The 20,279-nt window shown below is 44.5% G+C and overlaps 1 protein-coding gene across 1 annotated transcript in view; it reads right to left on the bottom strand.

The window, feature by feature from the left end:
• The window catches only part of MAN1A1 (mannosidase alpha class 1A member 1), a 202,408-nt gene that overhangs the window by 107,908 nt on the left and 74,221 nt on the right, over window positions 1–20,279 (bottom strand). The window contains exon 4 of the mRNA XM_073675943.1: window positions 7,950–8,030. Within this exon, the coding sequence (XP_073532044.1) occupies window positions 7,950–8,030 (81 nt within the window). The remainder of the gene's footprint in view (window positions 1–7,949; window positions 8,031–20,279) is intronic.

Consider the following 20,279-nt stretch of genomic DNA (forward strand, 5'->3'; position numbering starts at 1 on the left):
AAAGACAGGATTTAATGTGGCCTATATTTCAGCTTGTATAATAAAAATGTATTGCTATAATCAGTCCATTTCTTTTGCAGCTTACAACCATTACTTGGAAATCAATACACAGTTTAAGGTTTTGTCATGCTTACACAGTAGAAATGATTTAGAATTCTAAACTGGAGATCCAAGATGTGATTGTGAAATTAACCCAAGTGTGTGACAATGATAATTAGGTTATGTCATGTGCCCTTAAATCTGTCTGCTCCAAAACAAAACAGAGTTGTATGCCCATTTGAAAGCTGTTCATCCTGACTCTTGATATCAACCCTTTCGGGGAGCGCTGACATCTGTTCACACAGCACCTGTCATGTCAGATGACAGACCATTTCCCATAAGCTATTCTCCTGTCTGTCATTCATTAAATAAATGACAAAGGAGGAAAATTTTCACAAACACTAAAAAGTGTACCAAAACCTAAGGTTTATTTCAATACCACCTACTTGTGCCAGGTTTGCATTCCATGCCGTGAAGTGAATGAAAACCTTAAAAGGGAACCTGTCATGTCTTTATACTATCTAAACTGCCCCCATTGCGTTGTTAGTGATGCAATGTGCATCACTAACACACTTTTTTCATTAAAATCGGCGCTAATATGTGTAAAAAGCACTTTATATTTAAACGCAGATACTAGTGACGTCAGCGCAAACCCGGGAACAGAATTCAAATGGTGTAGGTGGCGACAAGCCGGACTGAATGCAAGGAATCACACCCCTATGACTGAATGAGCAGGTAGGATATACAGTGCATTGTGAAAGTATTTGGCCCCCTTGAACTCTTCTACCTTTTGCCACATTTCTGGCTTCAAACAAAGATATAAAATTCTAATTTTTGGGGGAAGAATCAACAAGTGGGACACAATCGTGAAGTGGAACGAAATTTATTGGATATTTTAAACTTTTTTAAATTTAAAAACTGAAAAGTGGGGAGTGCAATATTATTCAGCCCCCTTGAGTTAATACTTTGTAGCGCCACCTTTTGCTGCGATTACAGCTGCAAGTCGCTTGGGGTATGTCTCTACCAGTTTTGCACATCGAGAGGCTGAAATTCTTGCCCATTCTTCCTTGCAAAACAGCTCGAGCTCATTGAGGTTGGATGGAGGGCGTTTGTGAACAGCAGTTTTCAGCTCTTTCCACAGATTCTCGATTGGATTCAGGTCTGGACTTTGACTTGGCCATTCTAACACCTGGATACGTTTATTTTTGAACCATTCCATTGTAGATTTTGCTTCATGTTTGGGATCATTGTCTTGTTGGAAGATAAATCTCCGTCCCAGTCTAAGGTCTTTTGCAGACTCCAACAGGTTTTCTTCCAGAATGGTCCTGTATTTGGCACCGTCCATCTTTCCATCAATTTTAACCATCTTCCCTGTCCCTGATGAAGAAAAGCTTGCCCAAACCATGATGCTGCCTCCACCATGTTTGACAGTGGGGATGGTGTTTTGAGGGTGATGAGCTGTGTTGCTTTTACGCCAAACATATCGTTTTGCATTGTGGCCAAAAAGTTCGATTTTGGTTTCATCTGACCAGAGCACGTTATTCCACGTTTGGTGTGTCTCCCAGGTGGCTTGTGGCAAACTTCAAACAAGACTTTTTATGGATATGTTTGAGAAATGGCTTTCTTCTTACCACTCTTCCATAAAGGCCAGATTTGTGCAGTGTACGACTGATTGTTGTCCTATGGACAGACTCTCCCACCTCAGCTGTAGATCTCTGCAGTTCATCCAGAGTGATCATGGGCCTTTTGGCTGCATCTCTGATCAGTCTTCTCCTTGTTTGAGATGAAAGTTTAGAGGGACGGCCGGGTCTTGGTAGATTTGCAGTGGTCCGATACTCCTTCCATTTCAATATGATCGCTTGCACAGTGCTCCTTGAGATGTTTAAAACTTGGGAAATTTTTTGTATCCAAATCCAGCTTTAAACTTCGCCACAACAGTATCTCGGACCTGCCTGGTGTGTTCCTTGGTCTTCATGACGCTCTCTGCACTTGAAACAGAACCCTGAGACTATCACAGAGCAGGTGCATTTATACGGAGACTATTTATCATTACCAGTCATTTAGGACAACATTGGATCATTCAGAGATCCTCACTGAACTTCTGGAGTGAGTTTGCTGCACTGAAAGTAAAGTGGCCGAATAATATTGCACGTCTCACTTTTCAGTTTTTAATTTGTTAAAAAAGATTAAAATATCCAATAAATTTTGTTCCACTTCACAATTATGTCCCACTTGTTGTTGATTCTTCCCCGAAAAGTTAGAATTTTATATCTTTATGTTTGAAGCCAGAAATGTGGCAAAAGGTAGAAAAGTTCAAGGGGGCCAAATACTTTCACAATGCACTGTAAGTACATAAAGTGCTTTTTACACGTGATATTAGCTCCGATTTTAAAGAAAAAAGTGTTAGTGATGCACATTGCATCACTAACAACGCAATGGGGGCAGTTTAGATAGTATAAAGGACATGACAGGTTCCCCTTAACTTGGCTTGCTAGCTAGATGGGTTGTATTAGTGATCGATCACCTTGAAGGAATGCAAACCCCTTGAGTGCCCATCCGAGAGACCACAGAACACACACAATATTGACGTAAAAGGCAACTTGGCTTCAAAAATGGCCATCTTTTGTTACAACCAGGGCTGTGGAATGGGGGCCAGTGATCATTGTGGTGGAGTTGGTATAAAATGGACCAACTCCTAAAATATATAGTAAATTGGGTACAGTAGTACAATGCAGGATGTGCTGTAAATGTTTTCATAAGAATTTGGGAAAGTTATGAAATGCCCTATAAATGTCTGTTCTGTTCCTGATCTAAGGATCTCGGTTTTTAGGTGAGATGAATCTGTGCTGCACTTGATGTACACGCTCAGTAGTGAGGCAGGGCTGTGGAGTCAGAGTCAGGGAAATTGAGGAGTCGGAGGTTTGGCTTACCAACTCCACAGCCGTGGCTACAACCCCACAAAGAAAGGGCAGATTTGTTGCATAAGTTGCATTTAAAGGGAATATGTCCACAGCTTTTTTCTATGTAATCTGAGAGTAGCATGGTGTAGGGACAGAGACCGTGATTCCAGCAGTGTGTCACTTGCTAGTCTGCTGTCATTTCGATATAATCACTGTTTTCTCTGCGGCAGATCTAGCAGTGCTCAGAATGCTCAGCCCTGAATAACGCGCCCACACCACTGACCGCTGTGTACACTGTGCATTGACAGAAAACTGCTAATTGGAGGCGGGAGCGAGGTTACACAGAGCAGGAGGACTAGGGGGCACGAGACACCTAATCCTGTAGTGATAATCTCCTGCTCAAACCACTGATTTCATTGATAGTGCCACATAGACCAGTAAGTGACACATTGCTAGAATCAGGGCCTCTGCCCCTATATCATTGTGTAGCTCTCAGATCACATAACAAAAACCAGCTGATAGATTCCCTTTGAAGTACGATAAAGCTGGATTGGATATACCATAACTCTCCTAGATTGGACAACAGACAGATGGTCTATTTAACATGCCGTTTAGCATTCTAGGTAGTCTGCTGTCCAGTTTTCATAACGTGGAGCTCTTAAACAAGGACACATGCTCGTAACACATGCTCTTACGATTGTATTTGCTCCAATGTCAGTCATTTCAAATAAATGTTAGGACAACCTTCAGAAAATCTGCAGGCAATGAACATTTTGCAGCAATCCTTCCTGTACAGCTGATAAACAAGATGAACTGTGAACAGCACATAAACAATAAGGGAAACTCAAAGGGGGGAAAAATAGCAATTTTACTTTTACCATTTTCAGCATTGTAACGCTTGTTTATTAGATTCTGATATACACCATACTCCTTGATATGTATTGCTTTTCTGTTCTTGGCCTGTATCTTACATCTTGTAAGCTACAAACTGAATTGCCCCATCAACAAAAAAACAAAAACCTGATTGTATAGCAAAAGCCTTGTTTTGTAGCAGATCAGATAGTGAAGGGCACAGAGATCCTTCTTCCTAGAATGGGAAAGGCATCTTTCTTCCTCCAGGCCACTGTCAGATATAAGTGGAGCAGCCAAAGAGTATTGCACAAACCAAAAATTATTATGACAGATTTCCTCCACTGATGTTTGGCCAAACAGGAGCATTTTACTGGAGGCATCCGATTGTCTGTGTACAAGGGCTGGGTTTGAGGAACGCGCAGATCGCTTCATAGTAAGACTAGCTTCTTCTGTGTTCAACATTGTTGCTAGAGAACTAAAATAATGAGTTGGGGAAAAAAAAGCTTTGCTTGAGCAAGACATGAAAAGCTTATGCAAGTGCTTAATAATCCCTCTGTCTGTATCTGGAGTTCAGTGCCAATGAAGGCCATTGTTACAATGAAAGTTTTGGACTAGCAAATGATCCAAAACAGCAAAAAAGGGATTACACTGAGAAACACCCATCAATAGGTGTTAAAGGAGTCTGTCAGGATTTCATTACCTCATCTGAGAGCAGCAAAGTCTAGGAAGAGAGACCCTGATTCCAGCAATGTGTCACTTAGGATTACTGGGTGCAGCGGGTGTTACACAGAGTATTTAGATGTAGCAGAGGTCAGAAAGCTAATCCCGTGCACACCACAGCTTTCTGTGTACATTGTCTATTCACAGTGAGCTGCTTATCAGAGGACGGGCATGGTCAGACCAGGGCTCACAAGAGCTGTAGTCCAGGCAGTGATAATCTCCTGCTGATAAAACATTCATTGTATGGAAACGGCACACAGCCTAATAAGTGCAACATCTATGAAATCTGTGTCTCAGCCCCTACCTCATGCTGCCCTCAGATTATATAATAAAAACGGCTGACCGATTCCCCTGAAGACCACCAAACAGCTGCACAACCCCTGTCCAATGGCACAACAGCCAATTTGGTGCTACTCTACACCAAACTGTCCCCATGGTATACGCAGAAACATTCGTGGCCCATAAAATTCTATCAGCATCTTAATACGGATCCATATGATCAAATCTATAATAGGGCTGTTTGCAGAAGGGTCTAGGTGGAGTTAAAAGGGTTGTCTAATCCACTGATTCGGCCAGCATCTGAGCTGTGCTACCAAGTGCGAGCTCATTGCCTAGGAAAACGGCCTCCTGATTGACTACAAAAGTGGCCGGTAACCTAGGCATTGTGCAGTTAGCTAGAAAATTATAAATCCCTGCACAATTTTTTAAAAAGATATAATTTGAACAGTTTCTTATTACAGTTTAGACAACCCCAAGTGTGTTGAGAACACACTACAATGAAGGGTTACCCAGCCATCTAATTGTTATGGTGACTAGTAGTGATGTAACAATTCCATTACAATCTTACTTGAAGCCAGAGTGACAATGACTCATCAAATGTAAGTTATGGTCCATCTACACCGGCGGTTAATCCGACAGAGTCCGAAGCCAACGACCCATCTTTCACGACTATTCTGTAACGTGAACCTGAACGATGTCCAAAAACGCTTGTTCATTGTGCATGGAATAGTTTATGTGAGCGAAAAAATGGCCGTTCAACCTTTGAGAATTGTGTAATGTAAATTGTTCTCTCATTCAACAACTGGACCGAGAAAAAGGAAGAGTGGAAATTAACCTAAATAGGTATGTGTGTGTGAACACGGTGCACAATGTTAAGACGTAATGATCGCTATTCCACCATTTCATTCTCGATCCTTGCCCTATATATACACTGGTCTGACATTGCGTGTGTTATGACTGAATTGTCCATTGTGTCAACGATTATCTGATCCTGTAATTGAACCCTTAGGCCACGTTCACACGTTCAGTATTTGGTGAGTTTTTTACCTCAGTATTTGTAAGCTAAAACCAGGAGTGGGTGATAAATCCAGAAGTGGAGACGTGTTTCCATTATACTTTTCCTCTGATTGTTCCTAGCCTGGTTTTGACTTACAAATACTGAGGTAAAAAAAACCTCATCAAATGCTCAAGGTGTGCACGTGGCCTTAGGTTTAAGGAAAACAGACCGAGTTTCATCAGCGTGTGGTCAGAGTTTGTTCAAAAAAACCCTTACATAAGAAAAGTGATTTTCTATTGGAAGAGACTGAGAGGCACGCGACCAGACCTGTCAATCATCAGTCTCCTCCATTAGAAAAGCAGTTTTCTCATGTGGGGTTTTCAATTGGAGGAGACTGATGGACAGGTCTGGAGACATGCTCCTCCGCCAGCAGCCATTGTATGGTCAGGAGAGCTGTGCAGCCTGTGAGGGGAGGAGGAGAACCCGTCATACCTATAGAATAGTAAGTGCCACACAACCATGTCCCCAACACATCTGTGACAATAAGGTGGCCGACCCAGATTCCTCTCTCTGCAGCCAGCAATGGACAGTAATACAGACGCTATACAAGGCAAGCTGGGAACATTTTTTTAATGAAACCCAATAGCAAAAGGGATTTTTAGCTCCAATTGCATGCATTTAAGGAAAAAAAAAGTCCCCAAAATGTGGACAACCCCTTTAAGGAATTGTATTTGACACTGGAAAGTGAGAGGACTAATTTTAGTGTAAATTTGTTATTTTGTCAATTAGCCTATTCTAGAGCACAGAAATAAGTAGAGGATGAAGGTGTGAAGCTAATAAGGTGTTCTCCTCATAGCCATCACACGCGGGCTAATGAGAGGCACAATCAGGGCATGCCCTTAACATTTCACTTAGCTTTCTCAGTGTCACACATAAAGGTCTGCAGCTTTAAGGACCGAATCCACATGAACGACATCGTGTGGATGAGGTGTCCCTGACATTTTCCTAGAACCGATTCCTGCAAGGCTTTTCAAAGGCAAAATTATTGAAGCAGCGTTCTATATTACGGCGCACACAAAAGACCATTGTCAAAGGTGAACGGCATCATTCTGAAAAATTATTACACTGTGAAACAATTGCATCCTCATGTGGGTGGACGGCCTGAATGAAATTGCAATAATGTTGAATTCTGATAAAATAGAACGCTTTTAATTAGAATTTACTGTGTTTCTTTGTGTTGGCATATTAATTAAGTACTTTCCCTTTCTATTTTTTCTTGTTGAAAAGGGGGATTCTTTTATTCATTTCATAAATGCATGTATTTTGGGATGTATTAAAAATCTATTAAAAATGTTGGACAATTTGGCTATTACAGGCTCTTTGTCCATGCACATTCAACTCAAGTTGTCTGTGGACATAAATCAGCTCAGAAAGACAGATAAAAGGGGTTAAACTCCCTGTGACACCATCATAGGAGACTGACTGACAGATTCTCAGTTAACTCATTCTGCAGCCAGCATTACAGTTCCACACACAGACTATAGAAGGCAAAAAGGTGCAAAATTTTTAAGGAAATACAATTACAAAAATGGTTGTTAGCTCGAATTACATGCATTTAAGCAGAAAAAAAATTGTCCCTAAAAAGGTGGACAACCCCTTTAATTATATGTTAAAAAGAGTTGTCCAATGGTCTAACTAGCAATCCACAGGATAGGATAAGCGCCAGATAGTTGGGGTCCGATTGCTGGGACACCCACTAACCGAGCTCCTGAGTCACCCGTCTGACTAAAGTGGCAGTCATACATGCTTACTGCTTCTCCATTCAAAGTCTGTGGAAGTGCCGGAGATAGCGGAGCGCTGTACTTCTATGCTTTAGTCAGTCCCTATAGTTTGAATGGCGCAACAGTGTGCAAGCTCGACCATTGTTACAGTCATAAAGGGGACGCTGGACCCCTGTTCTCTTGATGGGTGAAGGTTAGACACTTATCCACACAAGTTGTCGCACTTGGGCCATCCTCTTACAATTGCTGTAACTTTCTGAAATTACACAAAGTTTTAAGCATCCCAATGTTAACTTATCAGCACATTAATCCCTATTTTTAAACTAGAATTTTCTTCCTGGGAACGCTTCACTGGAAAAGTACAGTAAACCCAATTCTTACCTCTTCTCCACAAAGGTAATATGCGGATAAAAGGCCACCAACAAATCGAATGTTTACTTCAAAGACCGACACCTCAGCATTCTGCAGAAAAGAGAAAAACAGGGAATGTCACAAAAACACACGAGTACAGCTAGACATGGATTGGATTTGCATCGAATCACTGGTCTCTAATTATGGAGAATTTCAATTAAAATGGCCACCAATTTATACACTGCAGAAGATTATATCAGACAGGGAAGGCTCACATGACCTCGGGCATGGCTAGATGGGCTTCACCATAATGCCATGCATCTATAATATTATATGGTATAGCATAGCCAATTAGGTAGTACCATCATAGCCAGTATAAAAACAGGAGCAGGAAGTGCAGCAGCCATTAGGTGGTGACTTTAGATAGCGAGAGGATGCAACAGCTCACAGCTTCATCATAGAGCTAGTAAGAGAAAGTTACATTTCACAGACTATAGTGATAAAAAGCATTTTTGTTTTTAAAGTACCGTATTTGCTCAAACCTAAAGCTTAATATCTCGTTAATCTTACTGACCCACAGAATAAAGGTAATACGACACTTAAGCATCACAATCAACATAAAAAAATTATTATGTATCTACCCATCTAGCAGCACGACAGCTCAGTGGTTAGCACTGCAGCCTTGCAGTGCTGGGTCCTGGGTTGAAATCCCACCAAGAACAACATCTGCAAGGAGTTTGTATGTTTGTGTGGGTTTCCTCCGGGTTCTCCGGTTTCCTTCCACACTCCAAAAACATAATGATAGGTAACAACTTGAGGTGTATAGTTTCCAAAATGAGGTCACTTCCTCTGTACCAACACCTCAGGGGCTCTGCCCATTTAACATGGAGACAAGAAACTATTTCAGCAAAACATATGTTACAAATGTTGCTCCTTCCCCTGTGAGTCTCGCCATGTGCCCAAGAAGTGTAAAACTTCTTCAGGACAAACCATGATCGTTGTTTGTCCTGATGAAAAAGTTATACACTTTGAACCATGTTGACAAATAAAATCACCTGAAATTGGATCAGCATCTTTTATTTTTTCTCCACGGCAGCGCAGAGCAACCCGGTTCTCATGTTCTATGCATTTATCTCCTCGTGGGTCCGCTGCAGCCTTAAGCCATATAAGTGGTTGTGTGCACGTAACCCATCCAAGTGAGCACAATCGTGCATATCCTTCTATATGGTTTCTCAGATAAGACCCTATTTGCATTTCGTCTCCTCTCCAGTTTCTCTCGCTTACATAATACTGTAGACATACATAATTTCAGAAGCAAATGATAAAGAAATCTATGAAACACCTGTGGGAGAAAAATGTTCACTACAAATTTGTGGCTAAAATTACATTTTCATGGAAAATATGGAATCTTTCATATTTCTTCTGTCCACTTTGCATAGTGAAATCTACTTAAATATTTAGAATAATCTATAAAAAGGTGCACTTTTTGAAATGCGGTGATTTGTGTGGGGCTTCTAATATATCAGCCCCTCAAAAGGCACTTGAGAAATAAAATTGATCATGGAAAAAAAAGGGTATTGAATGGCCCATGAAAAATGGACCGCACACAGCTGGCATCCGAGTGGCATTTTTCACGGACCCATAGACTTGCTTTGGCGAGGCTGATCCAGCTCTTGGAGTAACATTGGACATATCTCTAGGATTTTGTGAGGAACAAAAAAACAAGTTGGACATGTTAACTATTCCATAGACTATCATAGGAACGAGTGCTATCCATGAAAAACACGGCGAGCACTCATGAGAAAAATGGATCTGTGAATGAGCCCTTAAACTTACAGCATAGATCCATCATGTCAAGTGTTAATTTTCACTTCTGTTTGGAAAATGCCAGTATACTAAACATCTTTACATTATGAAGACTAACCAAAATTGTCAATTTACTATAATCCCAAAAGCTGTTCTTAAAATTGGGAGATAAATTAGAAGGATAATCCACATACAGAGTTAATTGAAATCTATTGAAGATTAACAGACTACAAAGCTTTGGCGCACTTCTGGAGCCTTAAAAATGGACACTGAATTCTTTAAAAAAAAAAAATAAATAAATAACTGTGTAATTAACCATCGCTTAACAAATCTTACAGTGAAATGAGAAAAGGCTGAAATACAATTACCTAAAAAGAGACAAGTTTGATTCTGGTACAACTGGGTGGCATGATAATGAAAATATACTTTGAATTACAAAGACATGAAATATTAATGTGTTCCAATTAAAATATGCACATATCAATTTACACTGGATTTCCTTACAAAACCTCTTTTGAAAGCAAATTATATTTAAATAAGAACAAAGCTACATTGTAAAACAAGATTAAGAGATAAAGGAACAAACAGAAGGCAGTCAGGCTTGAAGAATGGGCAAGGTTCCCGAATAAGCACACGTAACCTAGTACAAAGATCATAAATCCAAGTGGGTGGCCAGCTGATTGCCATTTGGAAGTCACAACAATGGCTAGTTGCATTTCACCTTAAATGGGGTTTTGTCCACTACAACCCCAGCACAGGGATCTGCCGGTTACTGAGCCGGGACAGGCGGGTATGTAACAGTTATACATACTCCCGGCCAGAATCCGACTAGTGGGTGAGGCCTCGCTCCATACACTTGCATTGAGCGAGGCTGCGCCCCGTCTAGTGACCCCAATGATTGCTATAAACAATGTGCAGTACAGCAGTATGCCACAACAGTAATAAATCCAGCTTGTAAGGAACTATTCCAACATAGAAGAGAATCAGACAGAACAGGGTTGTGCCATGCTCCAGAGGACATCAGAAAGCCAGTGGTACTCTCCCTGTAAGCACTGCCCAGACACAAGGATTCTGATGAATGGCAGCGCAGCACTTCATACTCATGTGCATAAGCCCTTAATCACAGTATTATGTAGTCCAAATAAGACTTCCTCAAACTTTGTGAAAAGTTCAATAAAAAAAAAAAAAAAAAAAAAAAGTTTGTTGTAACAAAAGCTTTGACTTTAGAAACACTCAATGATATATGTAAAGTGTTTATTCTGCCGAAAGTGAATTGAATTCCAAGTTCTTAGCTGTGAGCTGTTGAGGTGCCACAAGCACTGCACCAATCCCTCTGCCACAGCTTCTAAGGGTTCTCCTACTTTGCTCACCTAGTCTTTAGGGGATATTAAAATCTAACCGAGATGAACAATTGGGGATCTCAATCAATCTTTGGAATAGCACTGAAAGCCGGATTTTGGTAAGAACTTACCTGTAAAATCCTTTTCAGAGAAGGAAGGAAGGGAGACACAGATTCTCTACTTCGTGGGTAGGCGGAGCCCCATAGGATAGTCACCTCAGATTGGAAAAAGACGACCGGCCCCTCCAGTATATAGGCTCCTCCTACTCCCATGTTCATCAGTCCGTACACAAGCTAAGGAAGAGCAGACCAACCAGCAGAACAACATATCCCCTTCTGAAATTTCAGAAATTAGAGAAAACAGGTTATGTAATTGAAACACACAGTCTTAGGCATACCCCATTGGACCTGACAACTGTGTAGAGCTGGCGAAACTGGAAGGAGAGCCGTAGAGCGCTAAACCCAGTCCAGAAGATCGACATCAGGAAGGAGACGCCCTGCATCTAGAAACACAAAAAAAACACTTCTGCCATGGGAGGGTGCTGTGTCTCCCTTCCTTCCTTCGCTGAAAAGGATTTTACAAGTAAGTTCTTACCAAAATCCGGCTTTCAGCAGCAGAAGGGAAGGAAGGGAGACACAGATTCTCTACTTCGTGGGACGTCCTAAAGCAGTACCTACTTAAGGGTGGGAAATAGAGGCAGAAGCTTCCATACCTCAAAACTTAGGCAAGAGCGCAAACTGCACTAAAATAACGGAAAACTAAGTAAAGGGATAACTTAAATTACCGCCGCCTGCAGGACCCTACGTCCCAGGGCCGCATCGGCTGAAGCACTTACGTCCACCTTATAAAACTTAGTAAAGGTGTGAACGGAGCGCCAGGTGGCCGCCCGGCAGAGCTGCGCTGCCGAGGCCCCCTGACGAAAAGCCCACGATGAGCCAATGGCTCTCGTGGAATGAGCTTTAACTTTAACCGGACAAAGCTCGCCCTTGAGCCGGTACGCTTCCAGGATAGCTGAACGGATCCACCGAGCTATCGTGTCTTTGGAAGCACGTTGACCACGCCGACAACCTGCCGGAATTATAAAAAGAGTCCGACTTCCGAAAACCTTGGGTGATCGTAAGATAGAACTTAAATGCCCGCACTAAGTCCAACGAGTGCAAGGCCCGCTCCCTTGGATTCTTAGGTCCTGGACAAAGAGAAGGCAACACAATGTCCTGATTAATGTGGAATTGTGACACTACCTTAGGCAAAAAATCTTCACGAGTACGAAGCACCACGCGATCCGGAAAAAATTCTAGAAAAGGAGGTGAGCAAGAAAGTGCTGCCAATTCCGATACCCTTCTCAAAGAGGTGACTGCCACCAAGAAGGCCACCTTCCAAGAAAGTAGTGAAAGTTTAGCAGAATCCATAGGCTCAAAAGGCCTATGCTGAAGGGCTTCCAGGACTAGATTAAGCCGCCATGGAGCCACAACTGCCCTCCGTGGCGGAAACTGACGTGCGACTCCGCGAAAAAAAGAGCGCACATCCCTACGAGAGGCAATAGCCTTCCTAAAAAGTGCGGAAAGAGCAGATACCTGTCCCCGCACCGAACTAACCGCCAAACCCTTGGCCAGACTAGATTGCAGAAAGGCCAAGAAGTTGGGGATGGAAAAAACACTCGGGTTTCTTGAGGATCCAGAACACCATGAATAGAAAGACTCCCAAGTTCTGTGATAAATCCTGTACGTAGCTGGACTCCGGGCCGCCCGCAAGGTAGCAATGACCTCGGGCGAAAAACCGCGACGGGTCAAGATCTCGGTCTCAAGAGCCACGCCGTCAATCGAAGGGACCTCAGGTCCGGATGACGAATGGGCCCGAGTGAGCAAGTCCGGGCGAAGGGGCAGCGGAAACAGAGGTGCCGCCTGAAGAGACACCAGCGTCGAATACCATGTCCTCCGCGGCCAGTCTGGTGCTATCAGAATTATTGACACCCTTTCGAGTTTGATCCGTCGGATCACCAGAGGTAGTAAGGATATCGGCGGAAACGCATAGATCAGCTTGAACTGACCCCACGGGGCCACTAGAGCATCCACCGCCACCGGGTCCCTGTACCTGGACATGAACGTCGGAACCCTGGCGTTCAGGCCTGGATGCCATCAAGTCCACCTGAGGAGTCCCCTAACGGGAACACAGCAGAAAAAACACTTCTGGATGGAGACTCCATTCCCCAGGGTCCACTTGCTCGCGACTGAGGAAGTCCGCCGAGATATTCAACACCCCTGGAATGTGAATTGCAGAGATTGCTGGAACTTTGGACTCGGCCCAGACCAGGATCCGAGAGACCTCCGACATGAGACTGGAACTCCTCGTCCCGACTTGGTGGTTGATGTACGCGACAGCCGTAGCGTTGTCCGACTGGATCCGGACCGGTAGACCGCTCAATAAGACCGACCAATGTTGGAGGCAGAGAAATATTGCTCTCAACTCCAAAATGTTGATCGGGAGAGACGACTCCTTTGGCGACCAGACTCCCTGAATCCAGAGGTTGTTCCAAACTCCCCCCCAGCCTGTCCGGCTGGCATCGGTTGTCACCACCGACCATCTCGGAGAAAGGAAGGATTTCCCCACGGATAGAGTCTCCGGACGTAACCACCATCCAAGAGAATCTTGCACCCTGCGGGAGATAATGACCGAGCGATCCAGAGAAGTTAGCGATCGATCCCAATGGGTCAGAATAAGGCTCTGGAGATCCCGGGAATGAAATTGTGCAAATGGTACTGCTTCCATAGTTGCCACCATTTGACCCAGAAGGCGCATGCATTCCCGAAGGGACATTGACAGCGCCGACCTCATAGCCTGGACCAGAAGACGAAGGTTCGTCTGTTTGACAGGAGGCAGGGACACAACTGCCCGAACAGTATCGAACTGCATCCCCAGGAAAAGAATGGACTGTGCTGGCTCCAATGACGATTTCTTCCAATTGATCAGCCACCCGAAGTCCATCAGGTACTGAAGGGAGAGATCGCGAGCCGCTATTGCCTCCTCCGCTGTGGGTGACACTATGAACAGGTCGTCCAGGTAGGGGAGGATCGTAACCCCCTGTCTTCGAAGAAGCGCCATGAGAGGAGCCAGAATTTTTGTAAAAACCCTGGGAGCTGAGGCCAACCCGAAAGGCAGGGCCACAAACTGGTAATGGGTTTGACCTATAGCGAAACGCAAGAAACACTGGTGAGCCCTGCCGATAGGGATATGCAAATAGGCGTCGCGGATGTCTTATGGACACCAAGAAATCGTACTGCGACAGGGTCGCTATCACCGATCGGAGAGACTCCATGCGGAACTTCTGTGTCCGGACGTAAATATTCAAATCCCTGAGATACAGCACCGGACGAAACCTCTCCTCCTTTTTGGGGACCACAAAAAGGTTGGAATAAAAACCCTTTCCCTGGCCTTCCGGAGGAACCTGAACCACCACACCCTGCTGTAGGAGAGAGTCGACCTCCTGAAACAGTGCGGCAGCCAGTCTTGGCACGGACGGAATGCCCGTCAGACGAAACCTGTCTGGAGGCAGTGAATGAAACTCTATGAAATAGCCTGCCGACATAACCCGTATCACCCAGGCGTCTGCTATGTGGGATGCCCAGATCGACCCGAATTGTAGCAGACGACCTCCCACCCGAGAGCCCTCGGGGGATCCCTGGCGTCAGTCAGCCTTAGCGGACTTATCAACCTCCCGTCTGTCCTGACGGGACCGTTGCTTCCAAGGAGTACAAGATTTCTGGGCGGATCTGCCGGAGGATGAGGGACGACCCAATCTCCAAGAAGGCTGACTGAATTGTCCCCTGGCCCGAAAGGACCGAAGACCTCTACCGGGCCCTGTCCTGCTGGCTGTGGATGCCACGGCCTTTTTCCCAGGCAGAGTAACATCCTTAGCTTTAGCTTTGGCAATTAGTTCCGAAAGATCTGAACCAAAGAGCTGACCGCCCTTATATGCCAGACTAAGCAATCCCTGTTTGGATACTGCATCCCCGGTCCACTGTTTAAGCCACAGAGCTCTTCTAATCGTGACTGTCGAAGCCTGAGCCCTGGACAGAATTGAAGCAGTGTCCAGTACTGCATCTCTGCCATAACACATAGCTTCTTCCATTCGCTGAAAAAGCTTTTCCACTTCTGAACGCGAAGTCCCATCCTGCCACGCCGCACGCAGCTGATCCAACCACCGCAGAGAAGCCTCACCGGCCCACATGGCCCCCAAGGCCGCTCGGAAACCATGACCCGCGGCTTCATAGATGGATTTCGCCGCTGACTCCGATCTTCTGTCCAAAGGATCCTGAAGATTGGCTCTCCCTTTAACAGGAAGCAGGGAAGACTTGGTCAGCTGAGACAGAGATATATCCACCTCAGGAGAGGGAACCCAATTAGTAACCATCTCCTTGGCACAGGGATATAGGGCATCAAAAAAACGCGTTCCTCGGAAGCGTTTATCCGGACACTGACGCTCCTCCTCCACCACTTCGTTAAGTTCCTCATGCGCAGGTAATGTAGAACGAACACGGCGCGTCTTCTGATACAGACGGGCCGACCTAGACGGTCTTGTTGGCTCTTCAGACAGCTCTAATACTTCCCGCATGTCCTTAATAAGCCCATCTATGCGACCAGAAAGAGAAACAGAGTGATCCTGTTGATCCTCCTCTTCGGACTCAGAAATTTCATCAACCGAATCTGTTGGTGAATCCGAAGCCTCTGATGCGCTCTGCGAGGGAGACAACGCCACCATAGTCTTGCGGCGCTTTTTACCTCGTGGCATTGGGTGTGATCTAGCTGACACCCACTGTCCCAGGAGACTAGAGAGACTATCAATGGAGCGAGTGAGCGCCTCCACCTTAACATCACTGAGCGTTGAACTTGATGTAGTAGAAGGCCTGAGTGTATCAGAGGCGTGCGACTGAACCTGAAATGGATCAGGAGACCGATCCGCACTCCCAGGCCCCTGATCCGACATGCCACCCACACCAGATGCCAGGATGTGCAACAAGGATGGCAAAAAAAGTGTGAAAGCTGCACAGCCTGTTTTCAAAACTCACTTTTTTTTTTTTTTTTTTTTTATATATGCGACAGGCTCTGAAGGGTTAAAGCTCACCCTTAGAAAAGAGCTACCCCAGGAATGCCGAGCAAAAAATCAATAGGGGGAAACTCCCTTAAACACCATGTGTTTCCCCTAAAGTTCCACTTTTTCAGAAGGGGTTAACATCACAGCAACTATAATACTACACAGCCTAAAAGGTCAGTGAAGTAAATAGCTTTAGGAGAGAAAGCGGCAGTTCTCCTGAGGACTCCTAATAGGTAGCCTGGAGAGACAGCATTGACAAAGAACCCCTGCCAGAGGCAGAGGGGACTCACCGGTACTGCGGCGACCGCTCCTCCTAAGTGTGTGGACGGACTGGGAGCAGAGAGCAGGAGGCGCCGCTGGACGCCGGAGGGAGAAGCAGGGACCGCCAGCGCACGCTCAACCAAGCGCTTCCTGCCTAAGTAATGACGGCAGGAAGCCAGGAGACGCTAAGCCACGCCCACGCTAGGCCACGCCCCCGCCTTATTCAAACAACAAAAATGAGGGCAGAAAACTTCCTACCTCTATGAAGGCAGGAAGCAAGTCAATAAAAGCAAGAAAACGCGCGCCAATACAGGGAGCTTCCTGCCTCAATGAAGGCAGAAAGCAAAAACGAAAAAGCATGCGCAAATAAAAAATAGAAATAAAAATTACTGGCCTCCGTCTCTGCTCCCCAGTCAAGGCAGCGTCTGAAATAGACAAGAAACACACAGGCAGTACACTTGCCGTAGCCGTCAAAGATACTCTTTAGACCAAAGAGCACTTACCCGGCTGAACGCCACAGGGATCCTCAGGGATGTGTGACGCCTTGGCCCTTTGCTCCCCCCTATGGCGGAGCACGCAGGGACCCTCTCAGATGTGTGGTGTGCGCCTCCGCCAGGGAGCGCCCTGTATCCCCCGGGGCCGGCAGGCATAAGTGGGAACCTCCTCAAGGGGTACACAGAGCTGCCAGGGGAGGGTCAGGGATCTCAGCAGCGCCGAGACCCCCAGAGACCTCTAGACCACGGGGGGTCCAGGACTCGCTGGATATAAAATAACCACTCTTCTGAGGAGCTGCCGAAGCAGCGACTATCCTCTGAGACCTCAGATAAAATGACTGATGAACATGGGAGTAGGAGGAGCCTATATACTGGAGGGGCCGGTCGTCTTTTTCCAATCTGAGGTGACTATCCTATGGGGCTCCGCCTACCCACGAAGTAGAGAATCTGTGTCTCCCTTCCTTCCCTTCTGCTGCTGAAAAACCAGGCAAGTCACATTTCAAAGTGAAATACACATGTCATTTACTTGACACTGCTTTAAGATCTGTTCACACTACAGCCATGGCTTGGTTTAGAAAGTCAGGGCCACTGAACATAGATTCATTTTACCACAAATCCACAGTAATATTAATGGACCTGATAATTTTAATAGGCTGCATAAAGGTTCCAGTATTCTCCACAGTAAGGATGGTGCTATAGGGCTGAAGCCCTTAAAGATGGTCATTTTTTTGTTTTTGTGCTTTTGTTTTTTCCTCGCCATTTTCAAAGGGCAATAACTTTATCTTGCTATCAGCATCACCAAACAAGGGCATTTTTTTTGCTAAACAAGTTGTAGTTTTGATTGACAATTAATTTCAATATGTAATCCAGGTCAGTAGGATTATGGCAATACAAATATATACAGATTTTTTTGCTATTTATAAGGGTATTCTCAAGTTGTCTTGTAAGCAGCTTAGAGCAATGCAGGCTCCTTAGCTTCCTTACTACCTTGGTTTCTGGCAGGGTGGGCTCTCCTCTTTGAGTGACAGTTTGGGTGATTAGTAAGACTAATATATTAGTAGAGCTATAAAGTTCAGCAAAAGTGCTGCTGTAACCAATTCAGCAATCAGTAGTTCTAGAGCAGTGGTTCTTAACCTTGTTTGAGGTACCGAACCCACCAGTTTCAAATGCACATTCACCGAACCCTTCTTTAGTGATGAATTAAATATGATTTTTTTCAAAATTCAAGACTCTATTCTGTCACTGATGGTGTCATTTGAAAGAGGAATTTGGGATAATTTACCTTCGGCTGCTGTTCCGAGTATCAGATTCGCCATCTTTAATGCTGCTGGTTTTATGAGTGTTTCACCGATGGCATTGTGTTCTTGTATTCCCCATCTCCATGCAGCTTCAAGAAGTGTTCCTTCAGTTTTGCCGGTGCGAGACTAGAGTTGCTCAACTTGGCATTGCAAATCATGCAGATAGGACGCTGACTCCTATCACGTTCCGTGATACATGTGAATCCATGTTGTACATATTCGTCCGACCACTTTCTTTTTTTGCTCGACATAGTTAGTATGGATTACTGAGCACACTAAATTCCCCGCAGCACTGATTGGCCAATTAATGTAACGTGATCATCTGCAGCAAGTGATGGCCAAGCGGGGCGTGTCATCACGAATTTACTTAATGAGTCGAGTGTGTCTTGACCTCCGTGGCGGAGGCTCCGCTGAACCCCTGAGACCGACTCACCGAACCTCTAGGGTTCGATAGAACCCTGGTTAAGAACCACTGTTCTAAAGTGTGCATCGCACTAACAGAGATAACAGGGCATTTCACAAGCACACAGGTCCTGACAGCAACAGCTGAGACCTGCTCTGGAAGCCGCTTGGCTGGTGACTTATAACTGCATCCCTTCAGATGATGAGAGGGAGAGGATGGAGGTGAGCAGCCAACAGCAATATACATATCAATGGATGGGAAAGAGCTGACTGGGATGTTAACCCCTTCACATGATCCACCCTACATGTATGGCGCAAGCCGGAAGCGGGCTCACGGGATGAGCCCGGCCCCATACTTAGCAGGTGATGGCTGTATCTTCCAGTCAGGACCTGTCTAACAATTGTGGGTGGAGTGGAGCTTCCATCGTGATAGTTTGACAGTGGCAATTAACAGGTTAACAGACGGCAGCATTTAACACGCACTGACAAGGGAGCGTGTCATCCTAAGCACCCACCGGCGTGCCAGTGACGTGATCGCAGTTCTGCAATAAGTTGCTATGACAGTGGGGAGCTTGTTGAAGACCTCTCTGTGCTTGTCATTATAGAGCTCCTTTGAAACCCAGCCTGTGGCCAGGCTTCAAAGAAAACCATGATTTTTATTATATGCAACAATACTGTGGCATAGCACAAGCAATCAGATGATCGAGGCTAAAAAAAAAAAAAAAAAAAACTGTGGGGGGGTTTCCACTGTTTAGGCACATCAGGGGCTCTCCACACGAGACATGGCGTCCGCTATTTATTCAAGCAAACTTTACATTCAAAAAAGTCAAATAGCACTCCTTCCCTTCCGAGCCTTGCCGTGCGCCCAAACAGTGGTTTTCCTACACATATGGGGTATTGGAGAAATTGCATAACAAATTTTGGGGTCCATTTGTTCCGGTTACCCCTGCAAAAATAAAAAAAATCGGGTCTGAATTAAAATTTTTGTGAAAAAAAAATGTTAAATGTTCATTATTTACTTCCACATTGCAAAAATTCCTGTGAAACACCTGAAGGGTTAATAAACTTCTTGAATGTGGTTTTGAGCACCTTGAGGGGTGCAGTTTTTAGAATGGTGTCAAATTTAGGTATTTTCTGTCATATAAACCCCTCAAAGTGACTTCAAATGTGATGCGGTCCCTAAAAAAAATGGTTTTGTAAATTTTGCTGGAAAAATGAGAAATCGCTGGTCAACTTTTAACCCTTATAGCTTCCTAACAAAAAAATGTTGTTTTCAAAATTGTGCTGATGTAAAGTAGACATGTGGGAATTGTTATTCATTAAGTATTTTGTGTGACATCTCTCTCTGATTTAAGGGCATAAAAATTCAACGTTTGAAAATTGCAAAATGTAACATTTTTGCCAAATTTCCGTTTTTTTTCACAAATAAATGCAAGTAATATTGAAGAAATGTTACCACTGTCATGCCGTACAATATGTCACGAAAAACAATCTGGGGGATCCATTGATGCGTTCCAGAGTTATTACCTCATAAAGTGACAGTGGTCAGAATTGTAAATATTGGCCTGGTCATTAACGTGCAAACAGCCTCCGGGGGTAAAGGGGTTATTTTTTGTAATACCTATAAGGGACTTGAACCCGTGATCATTTGTACTATATACTCTAATTCA

Source organism: Phyllobates terribilis, unplaced genomic scaffold (genome assembly GCF_046119375.1).
Source record: "Phyllobates terribilis strain yellow unplaced genomic scaffold, ASM4611937v1 Scaffold_3__8_contigs__length_932513732, whole genome shotgun sequence".
Lineage (NCBI taxonomy): Eukaryota > Metazoa > Chordata > Amphibia > Anura > Dendrobatidae > Phyllobates > Phyllobates terribilis.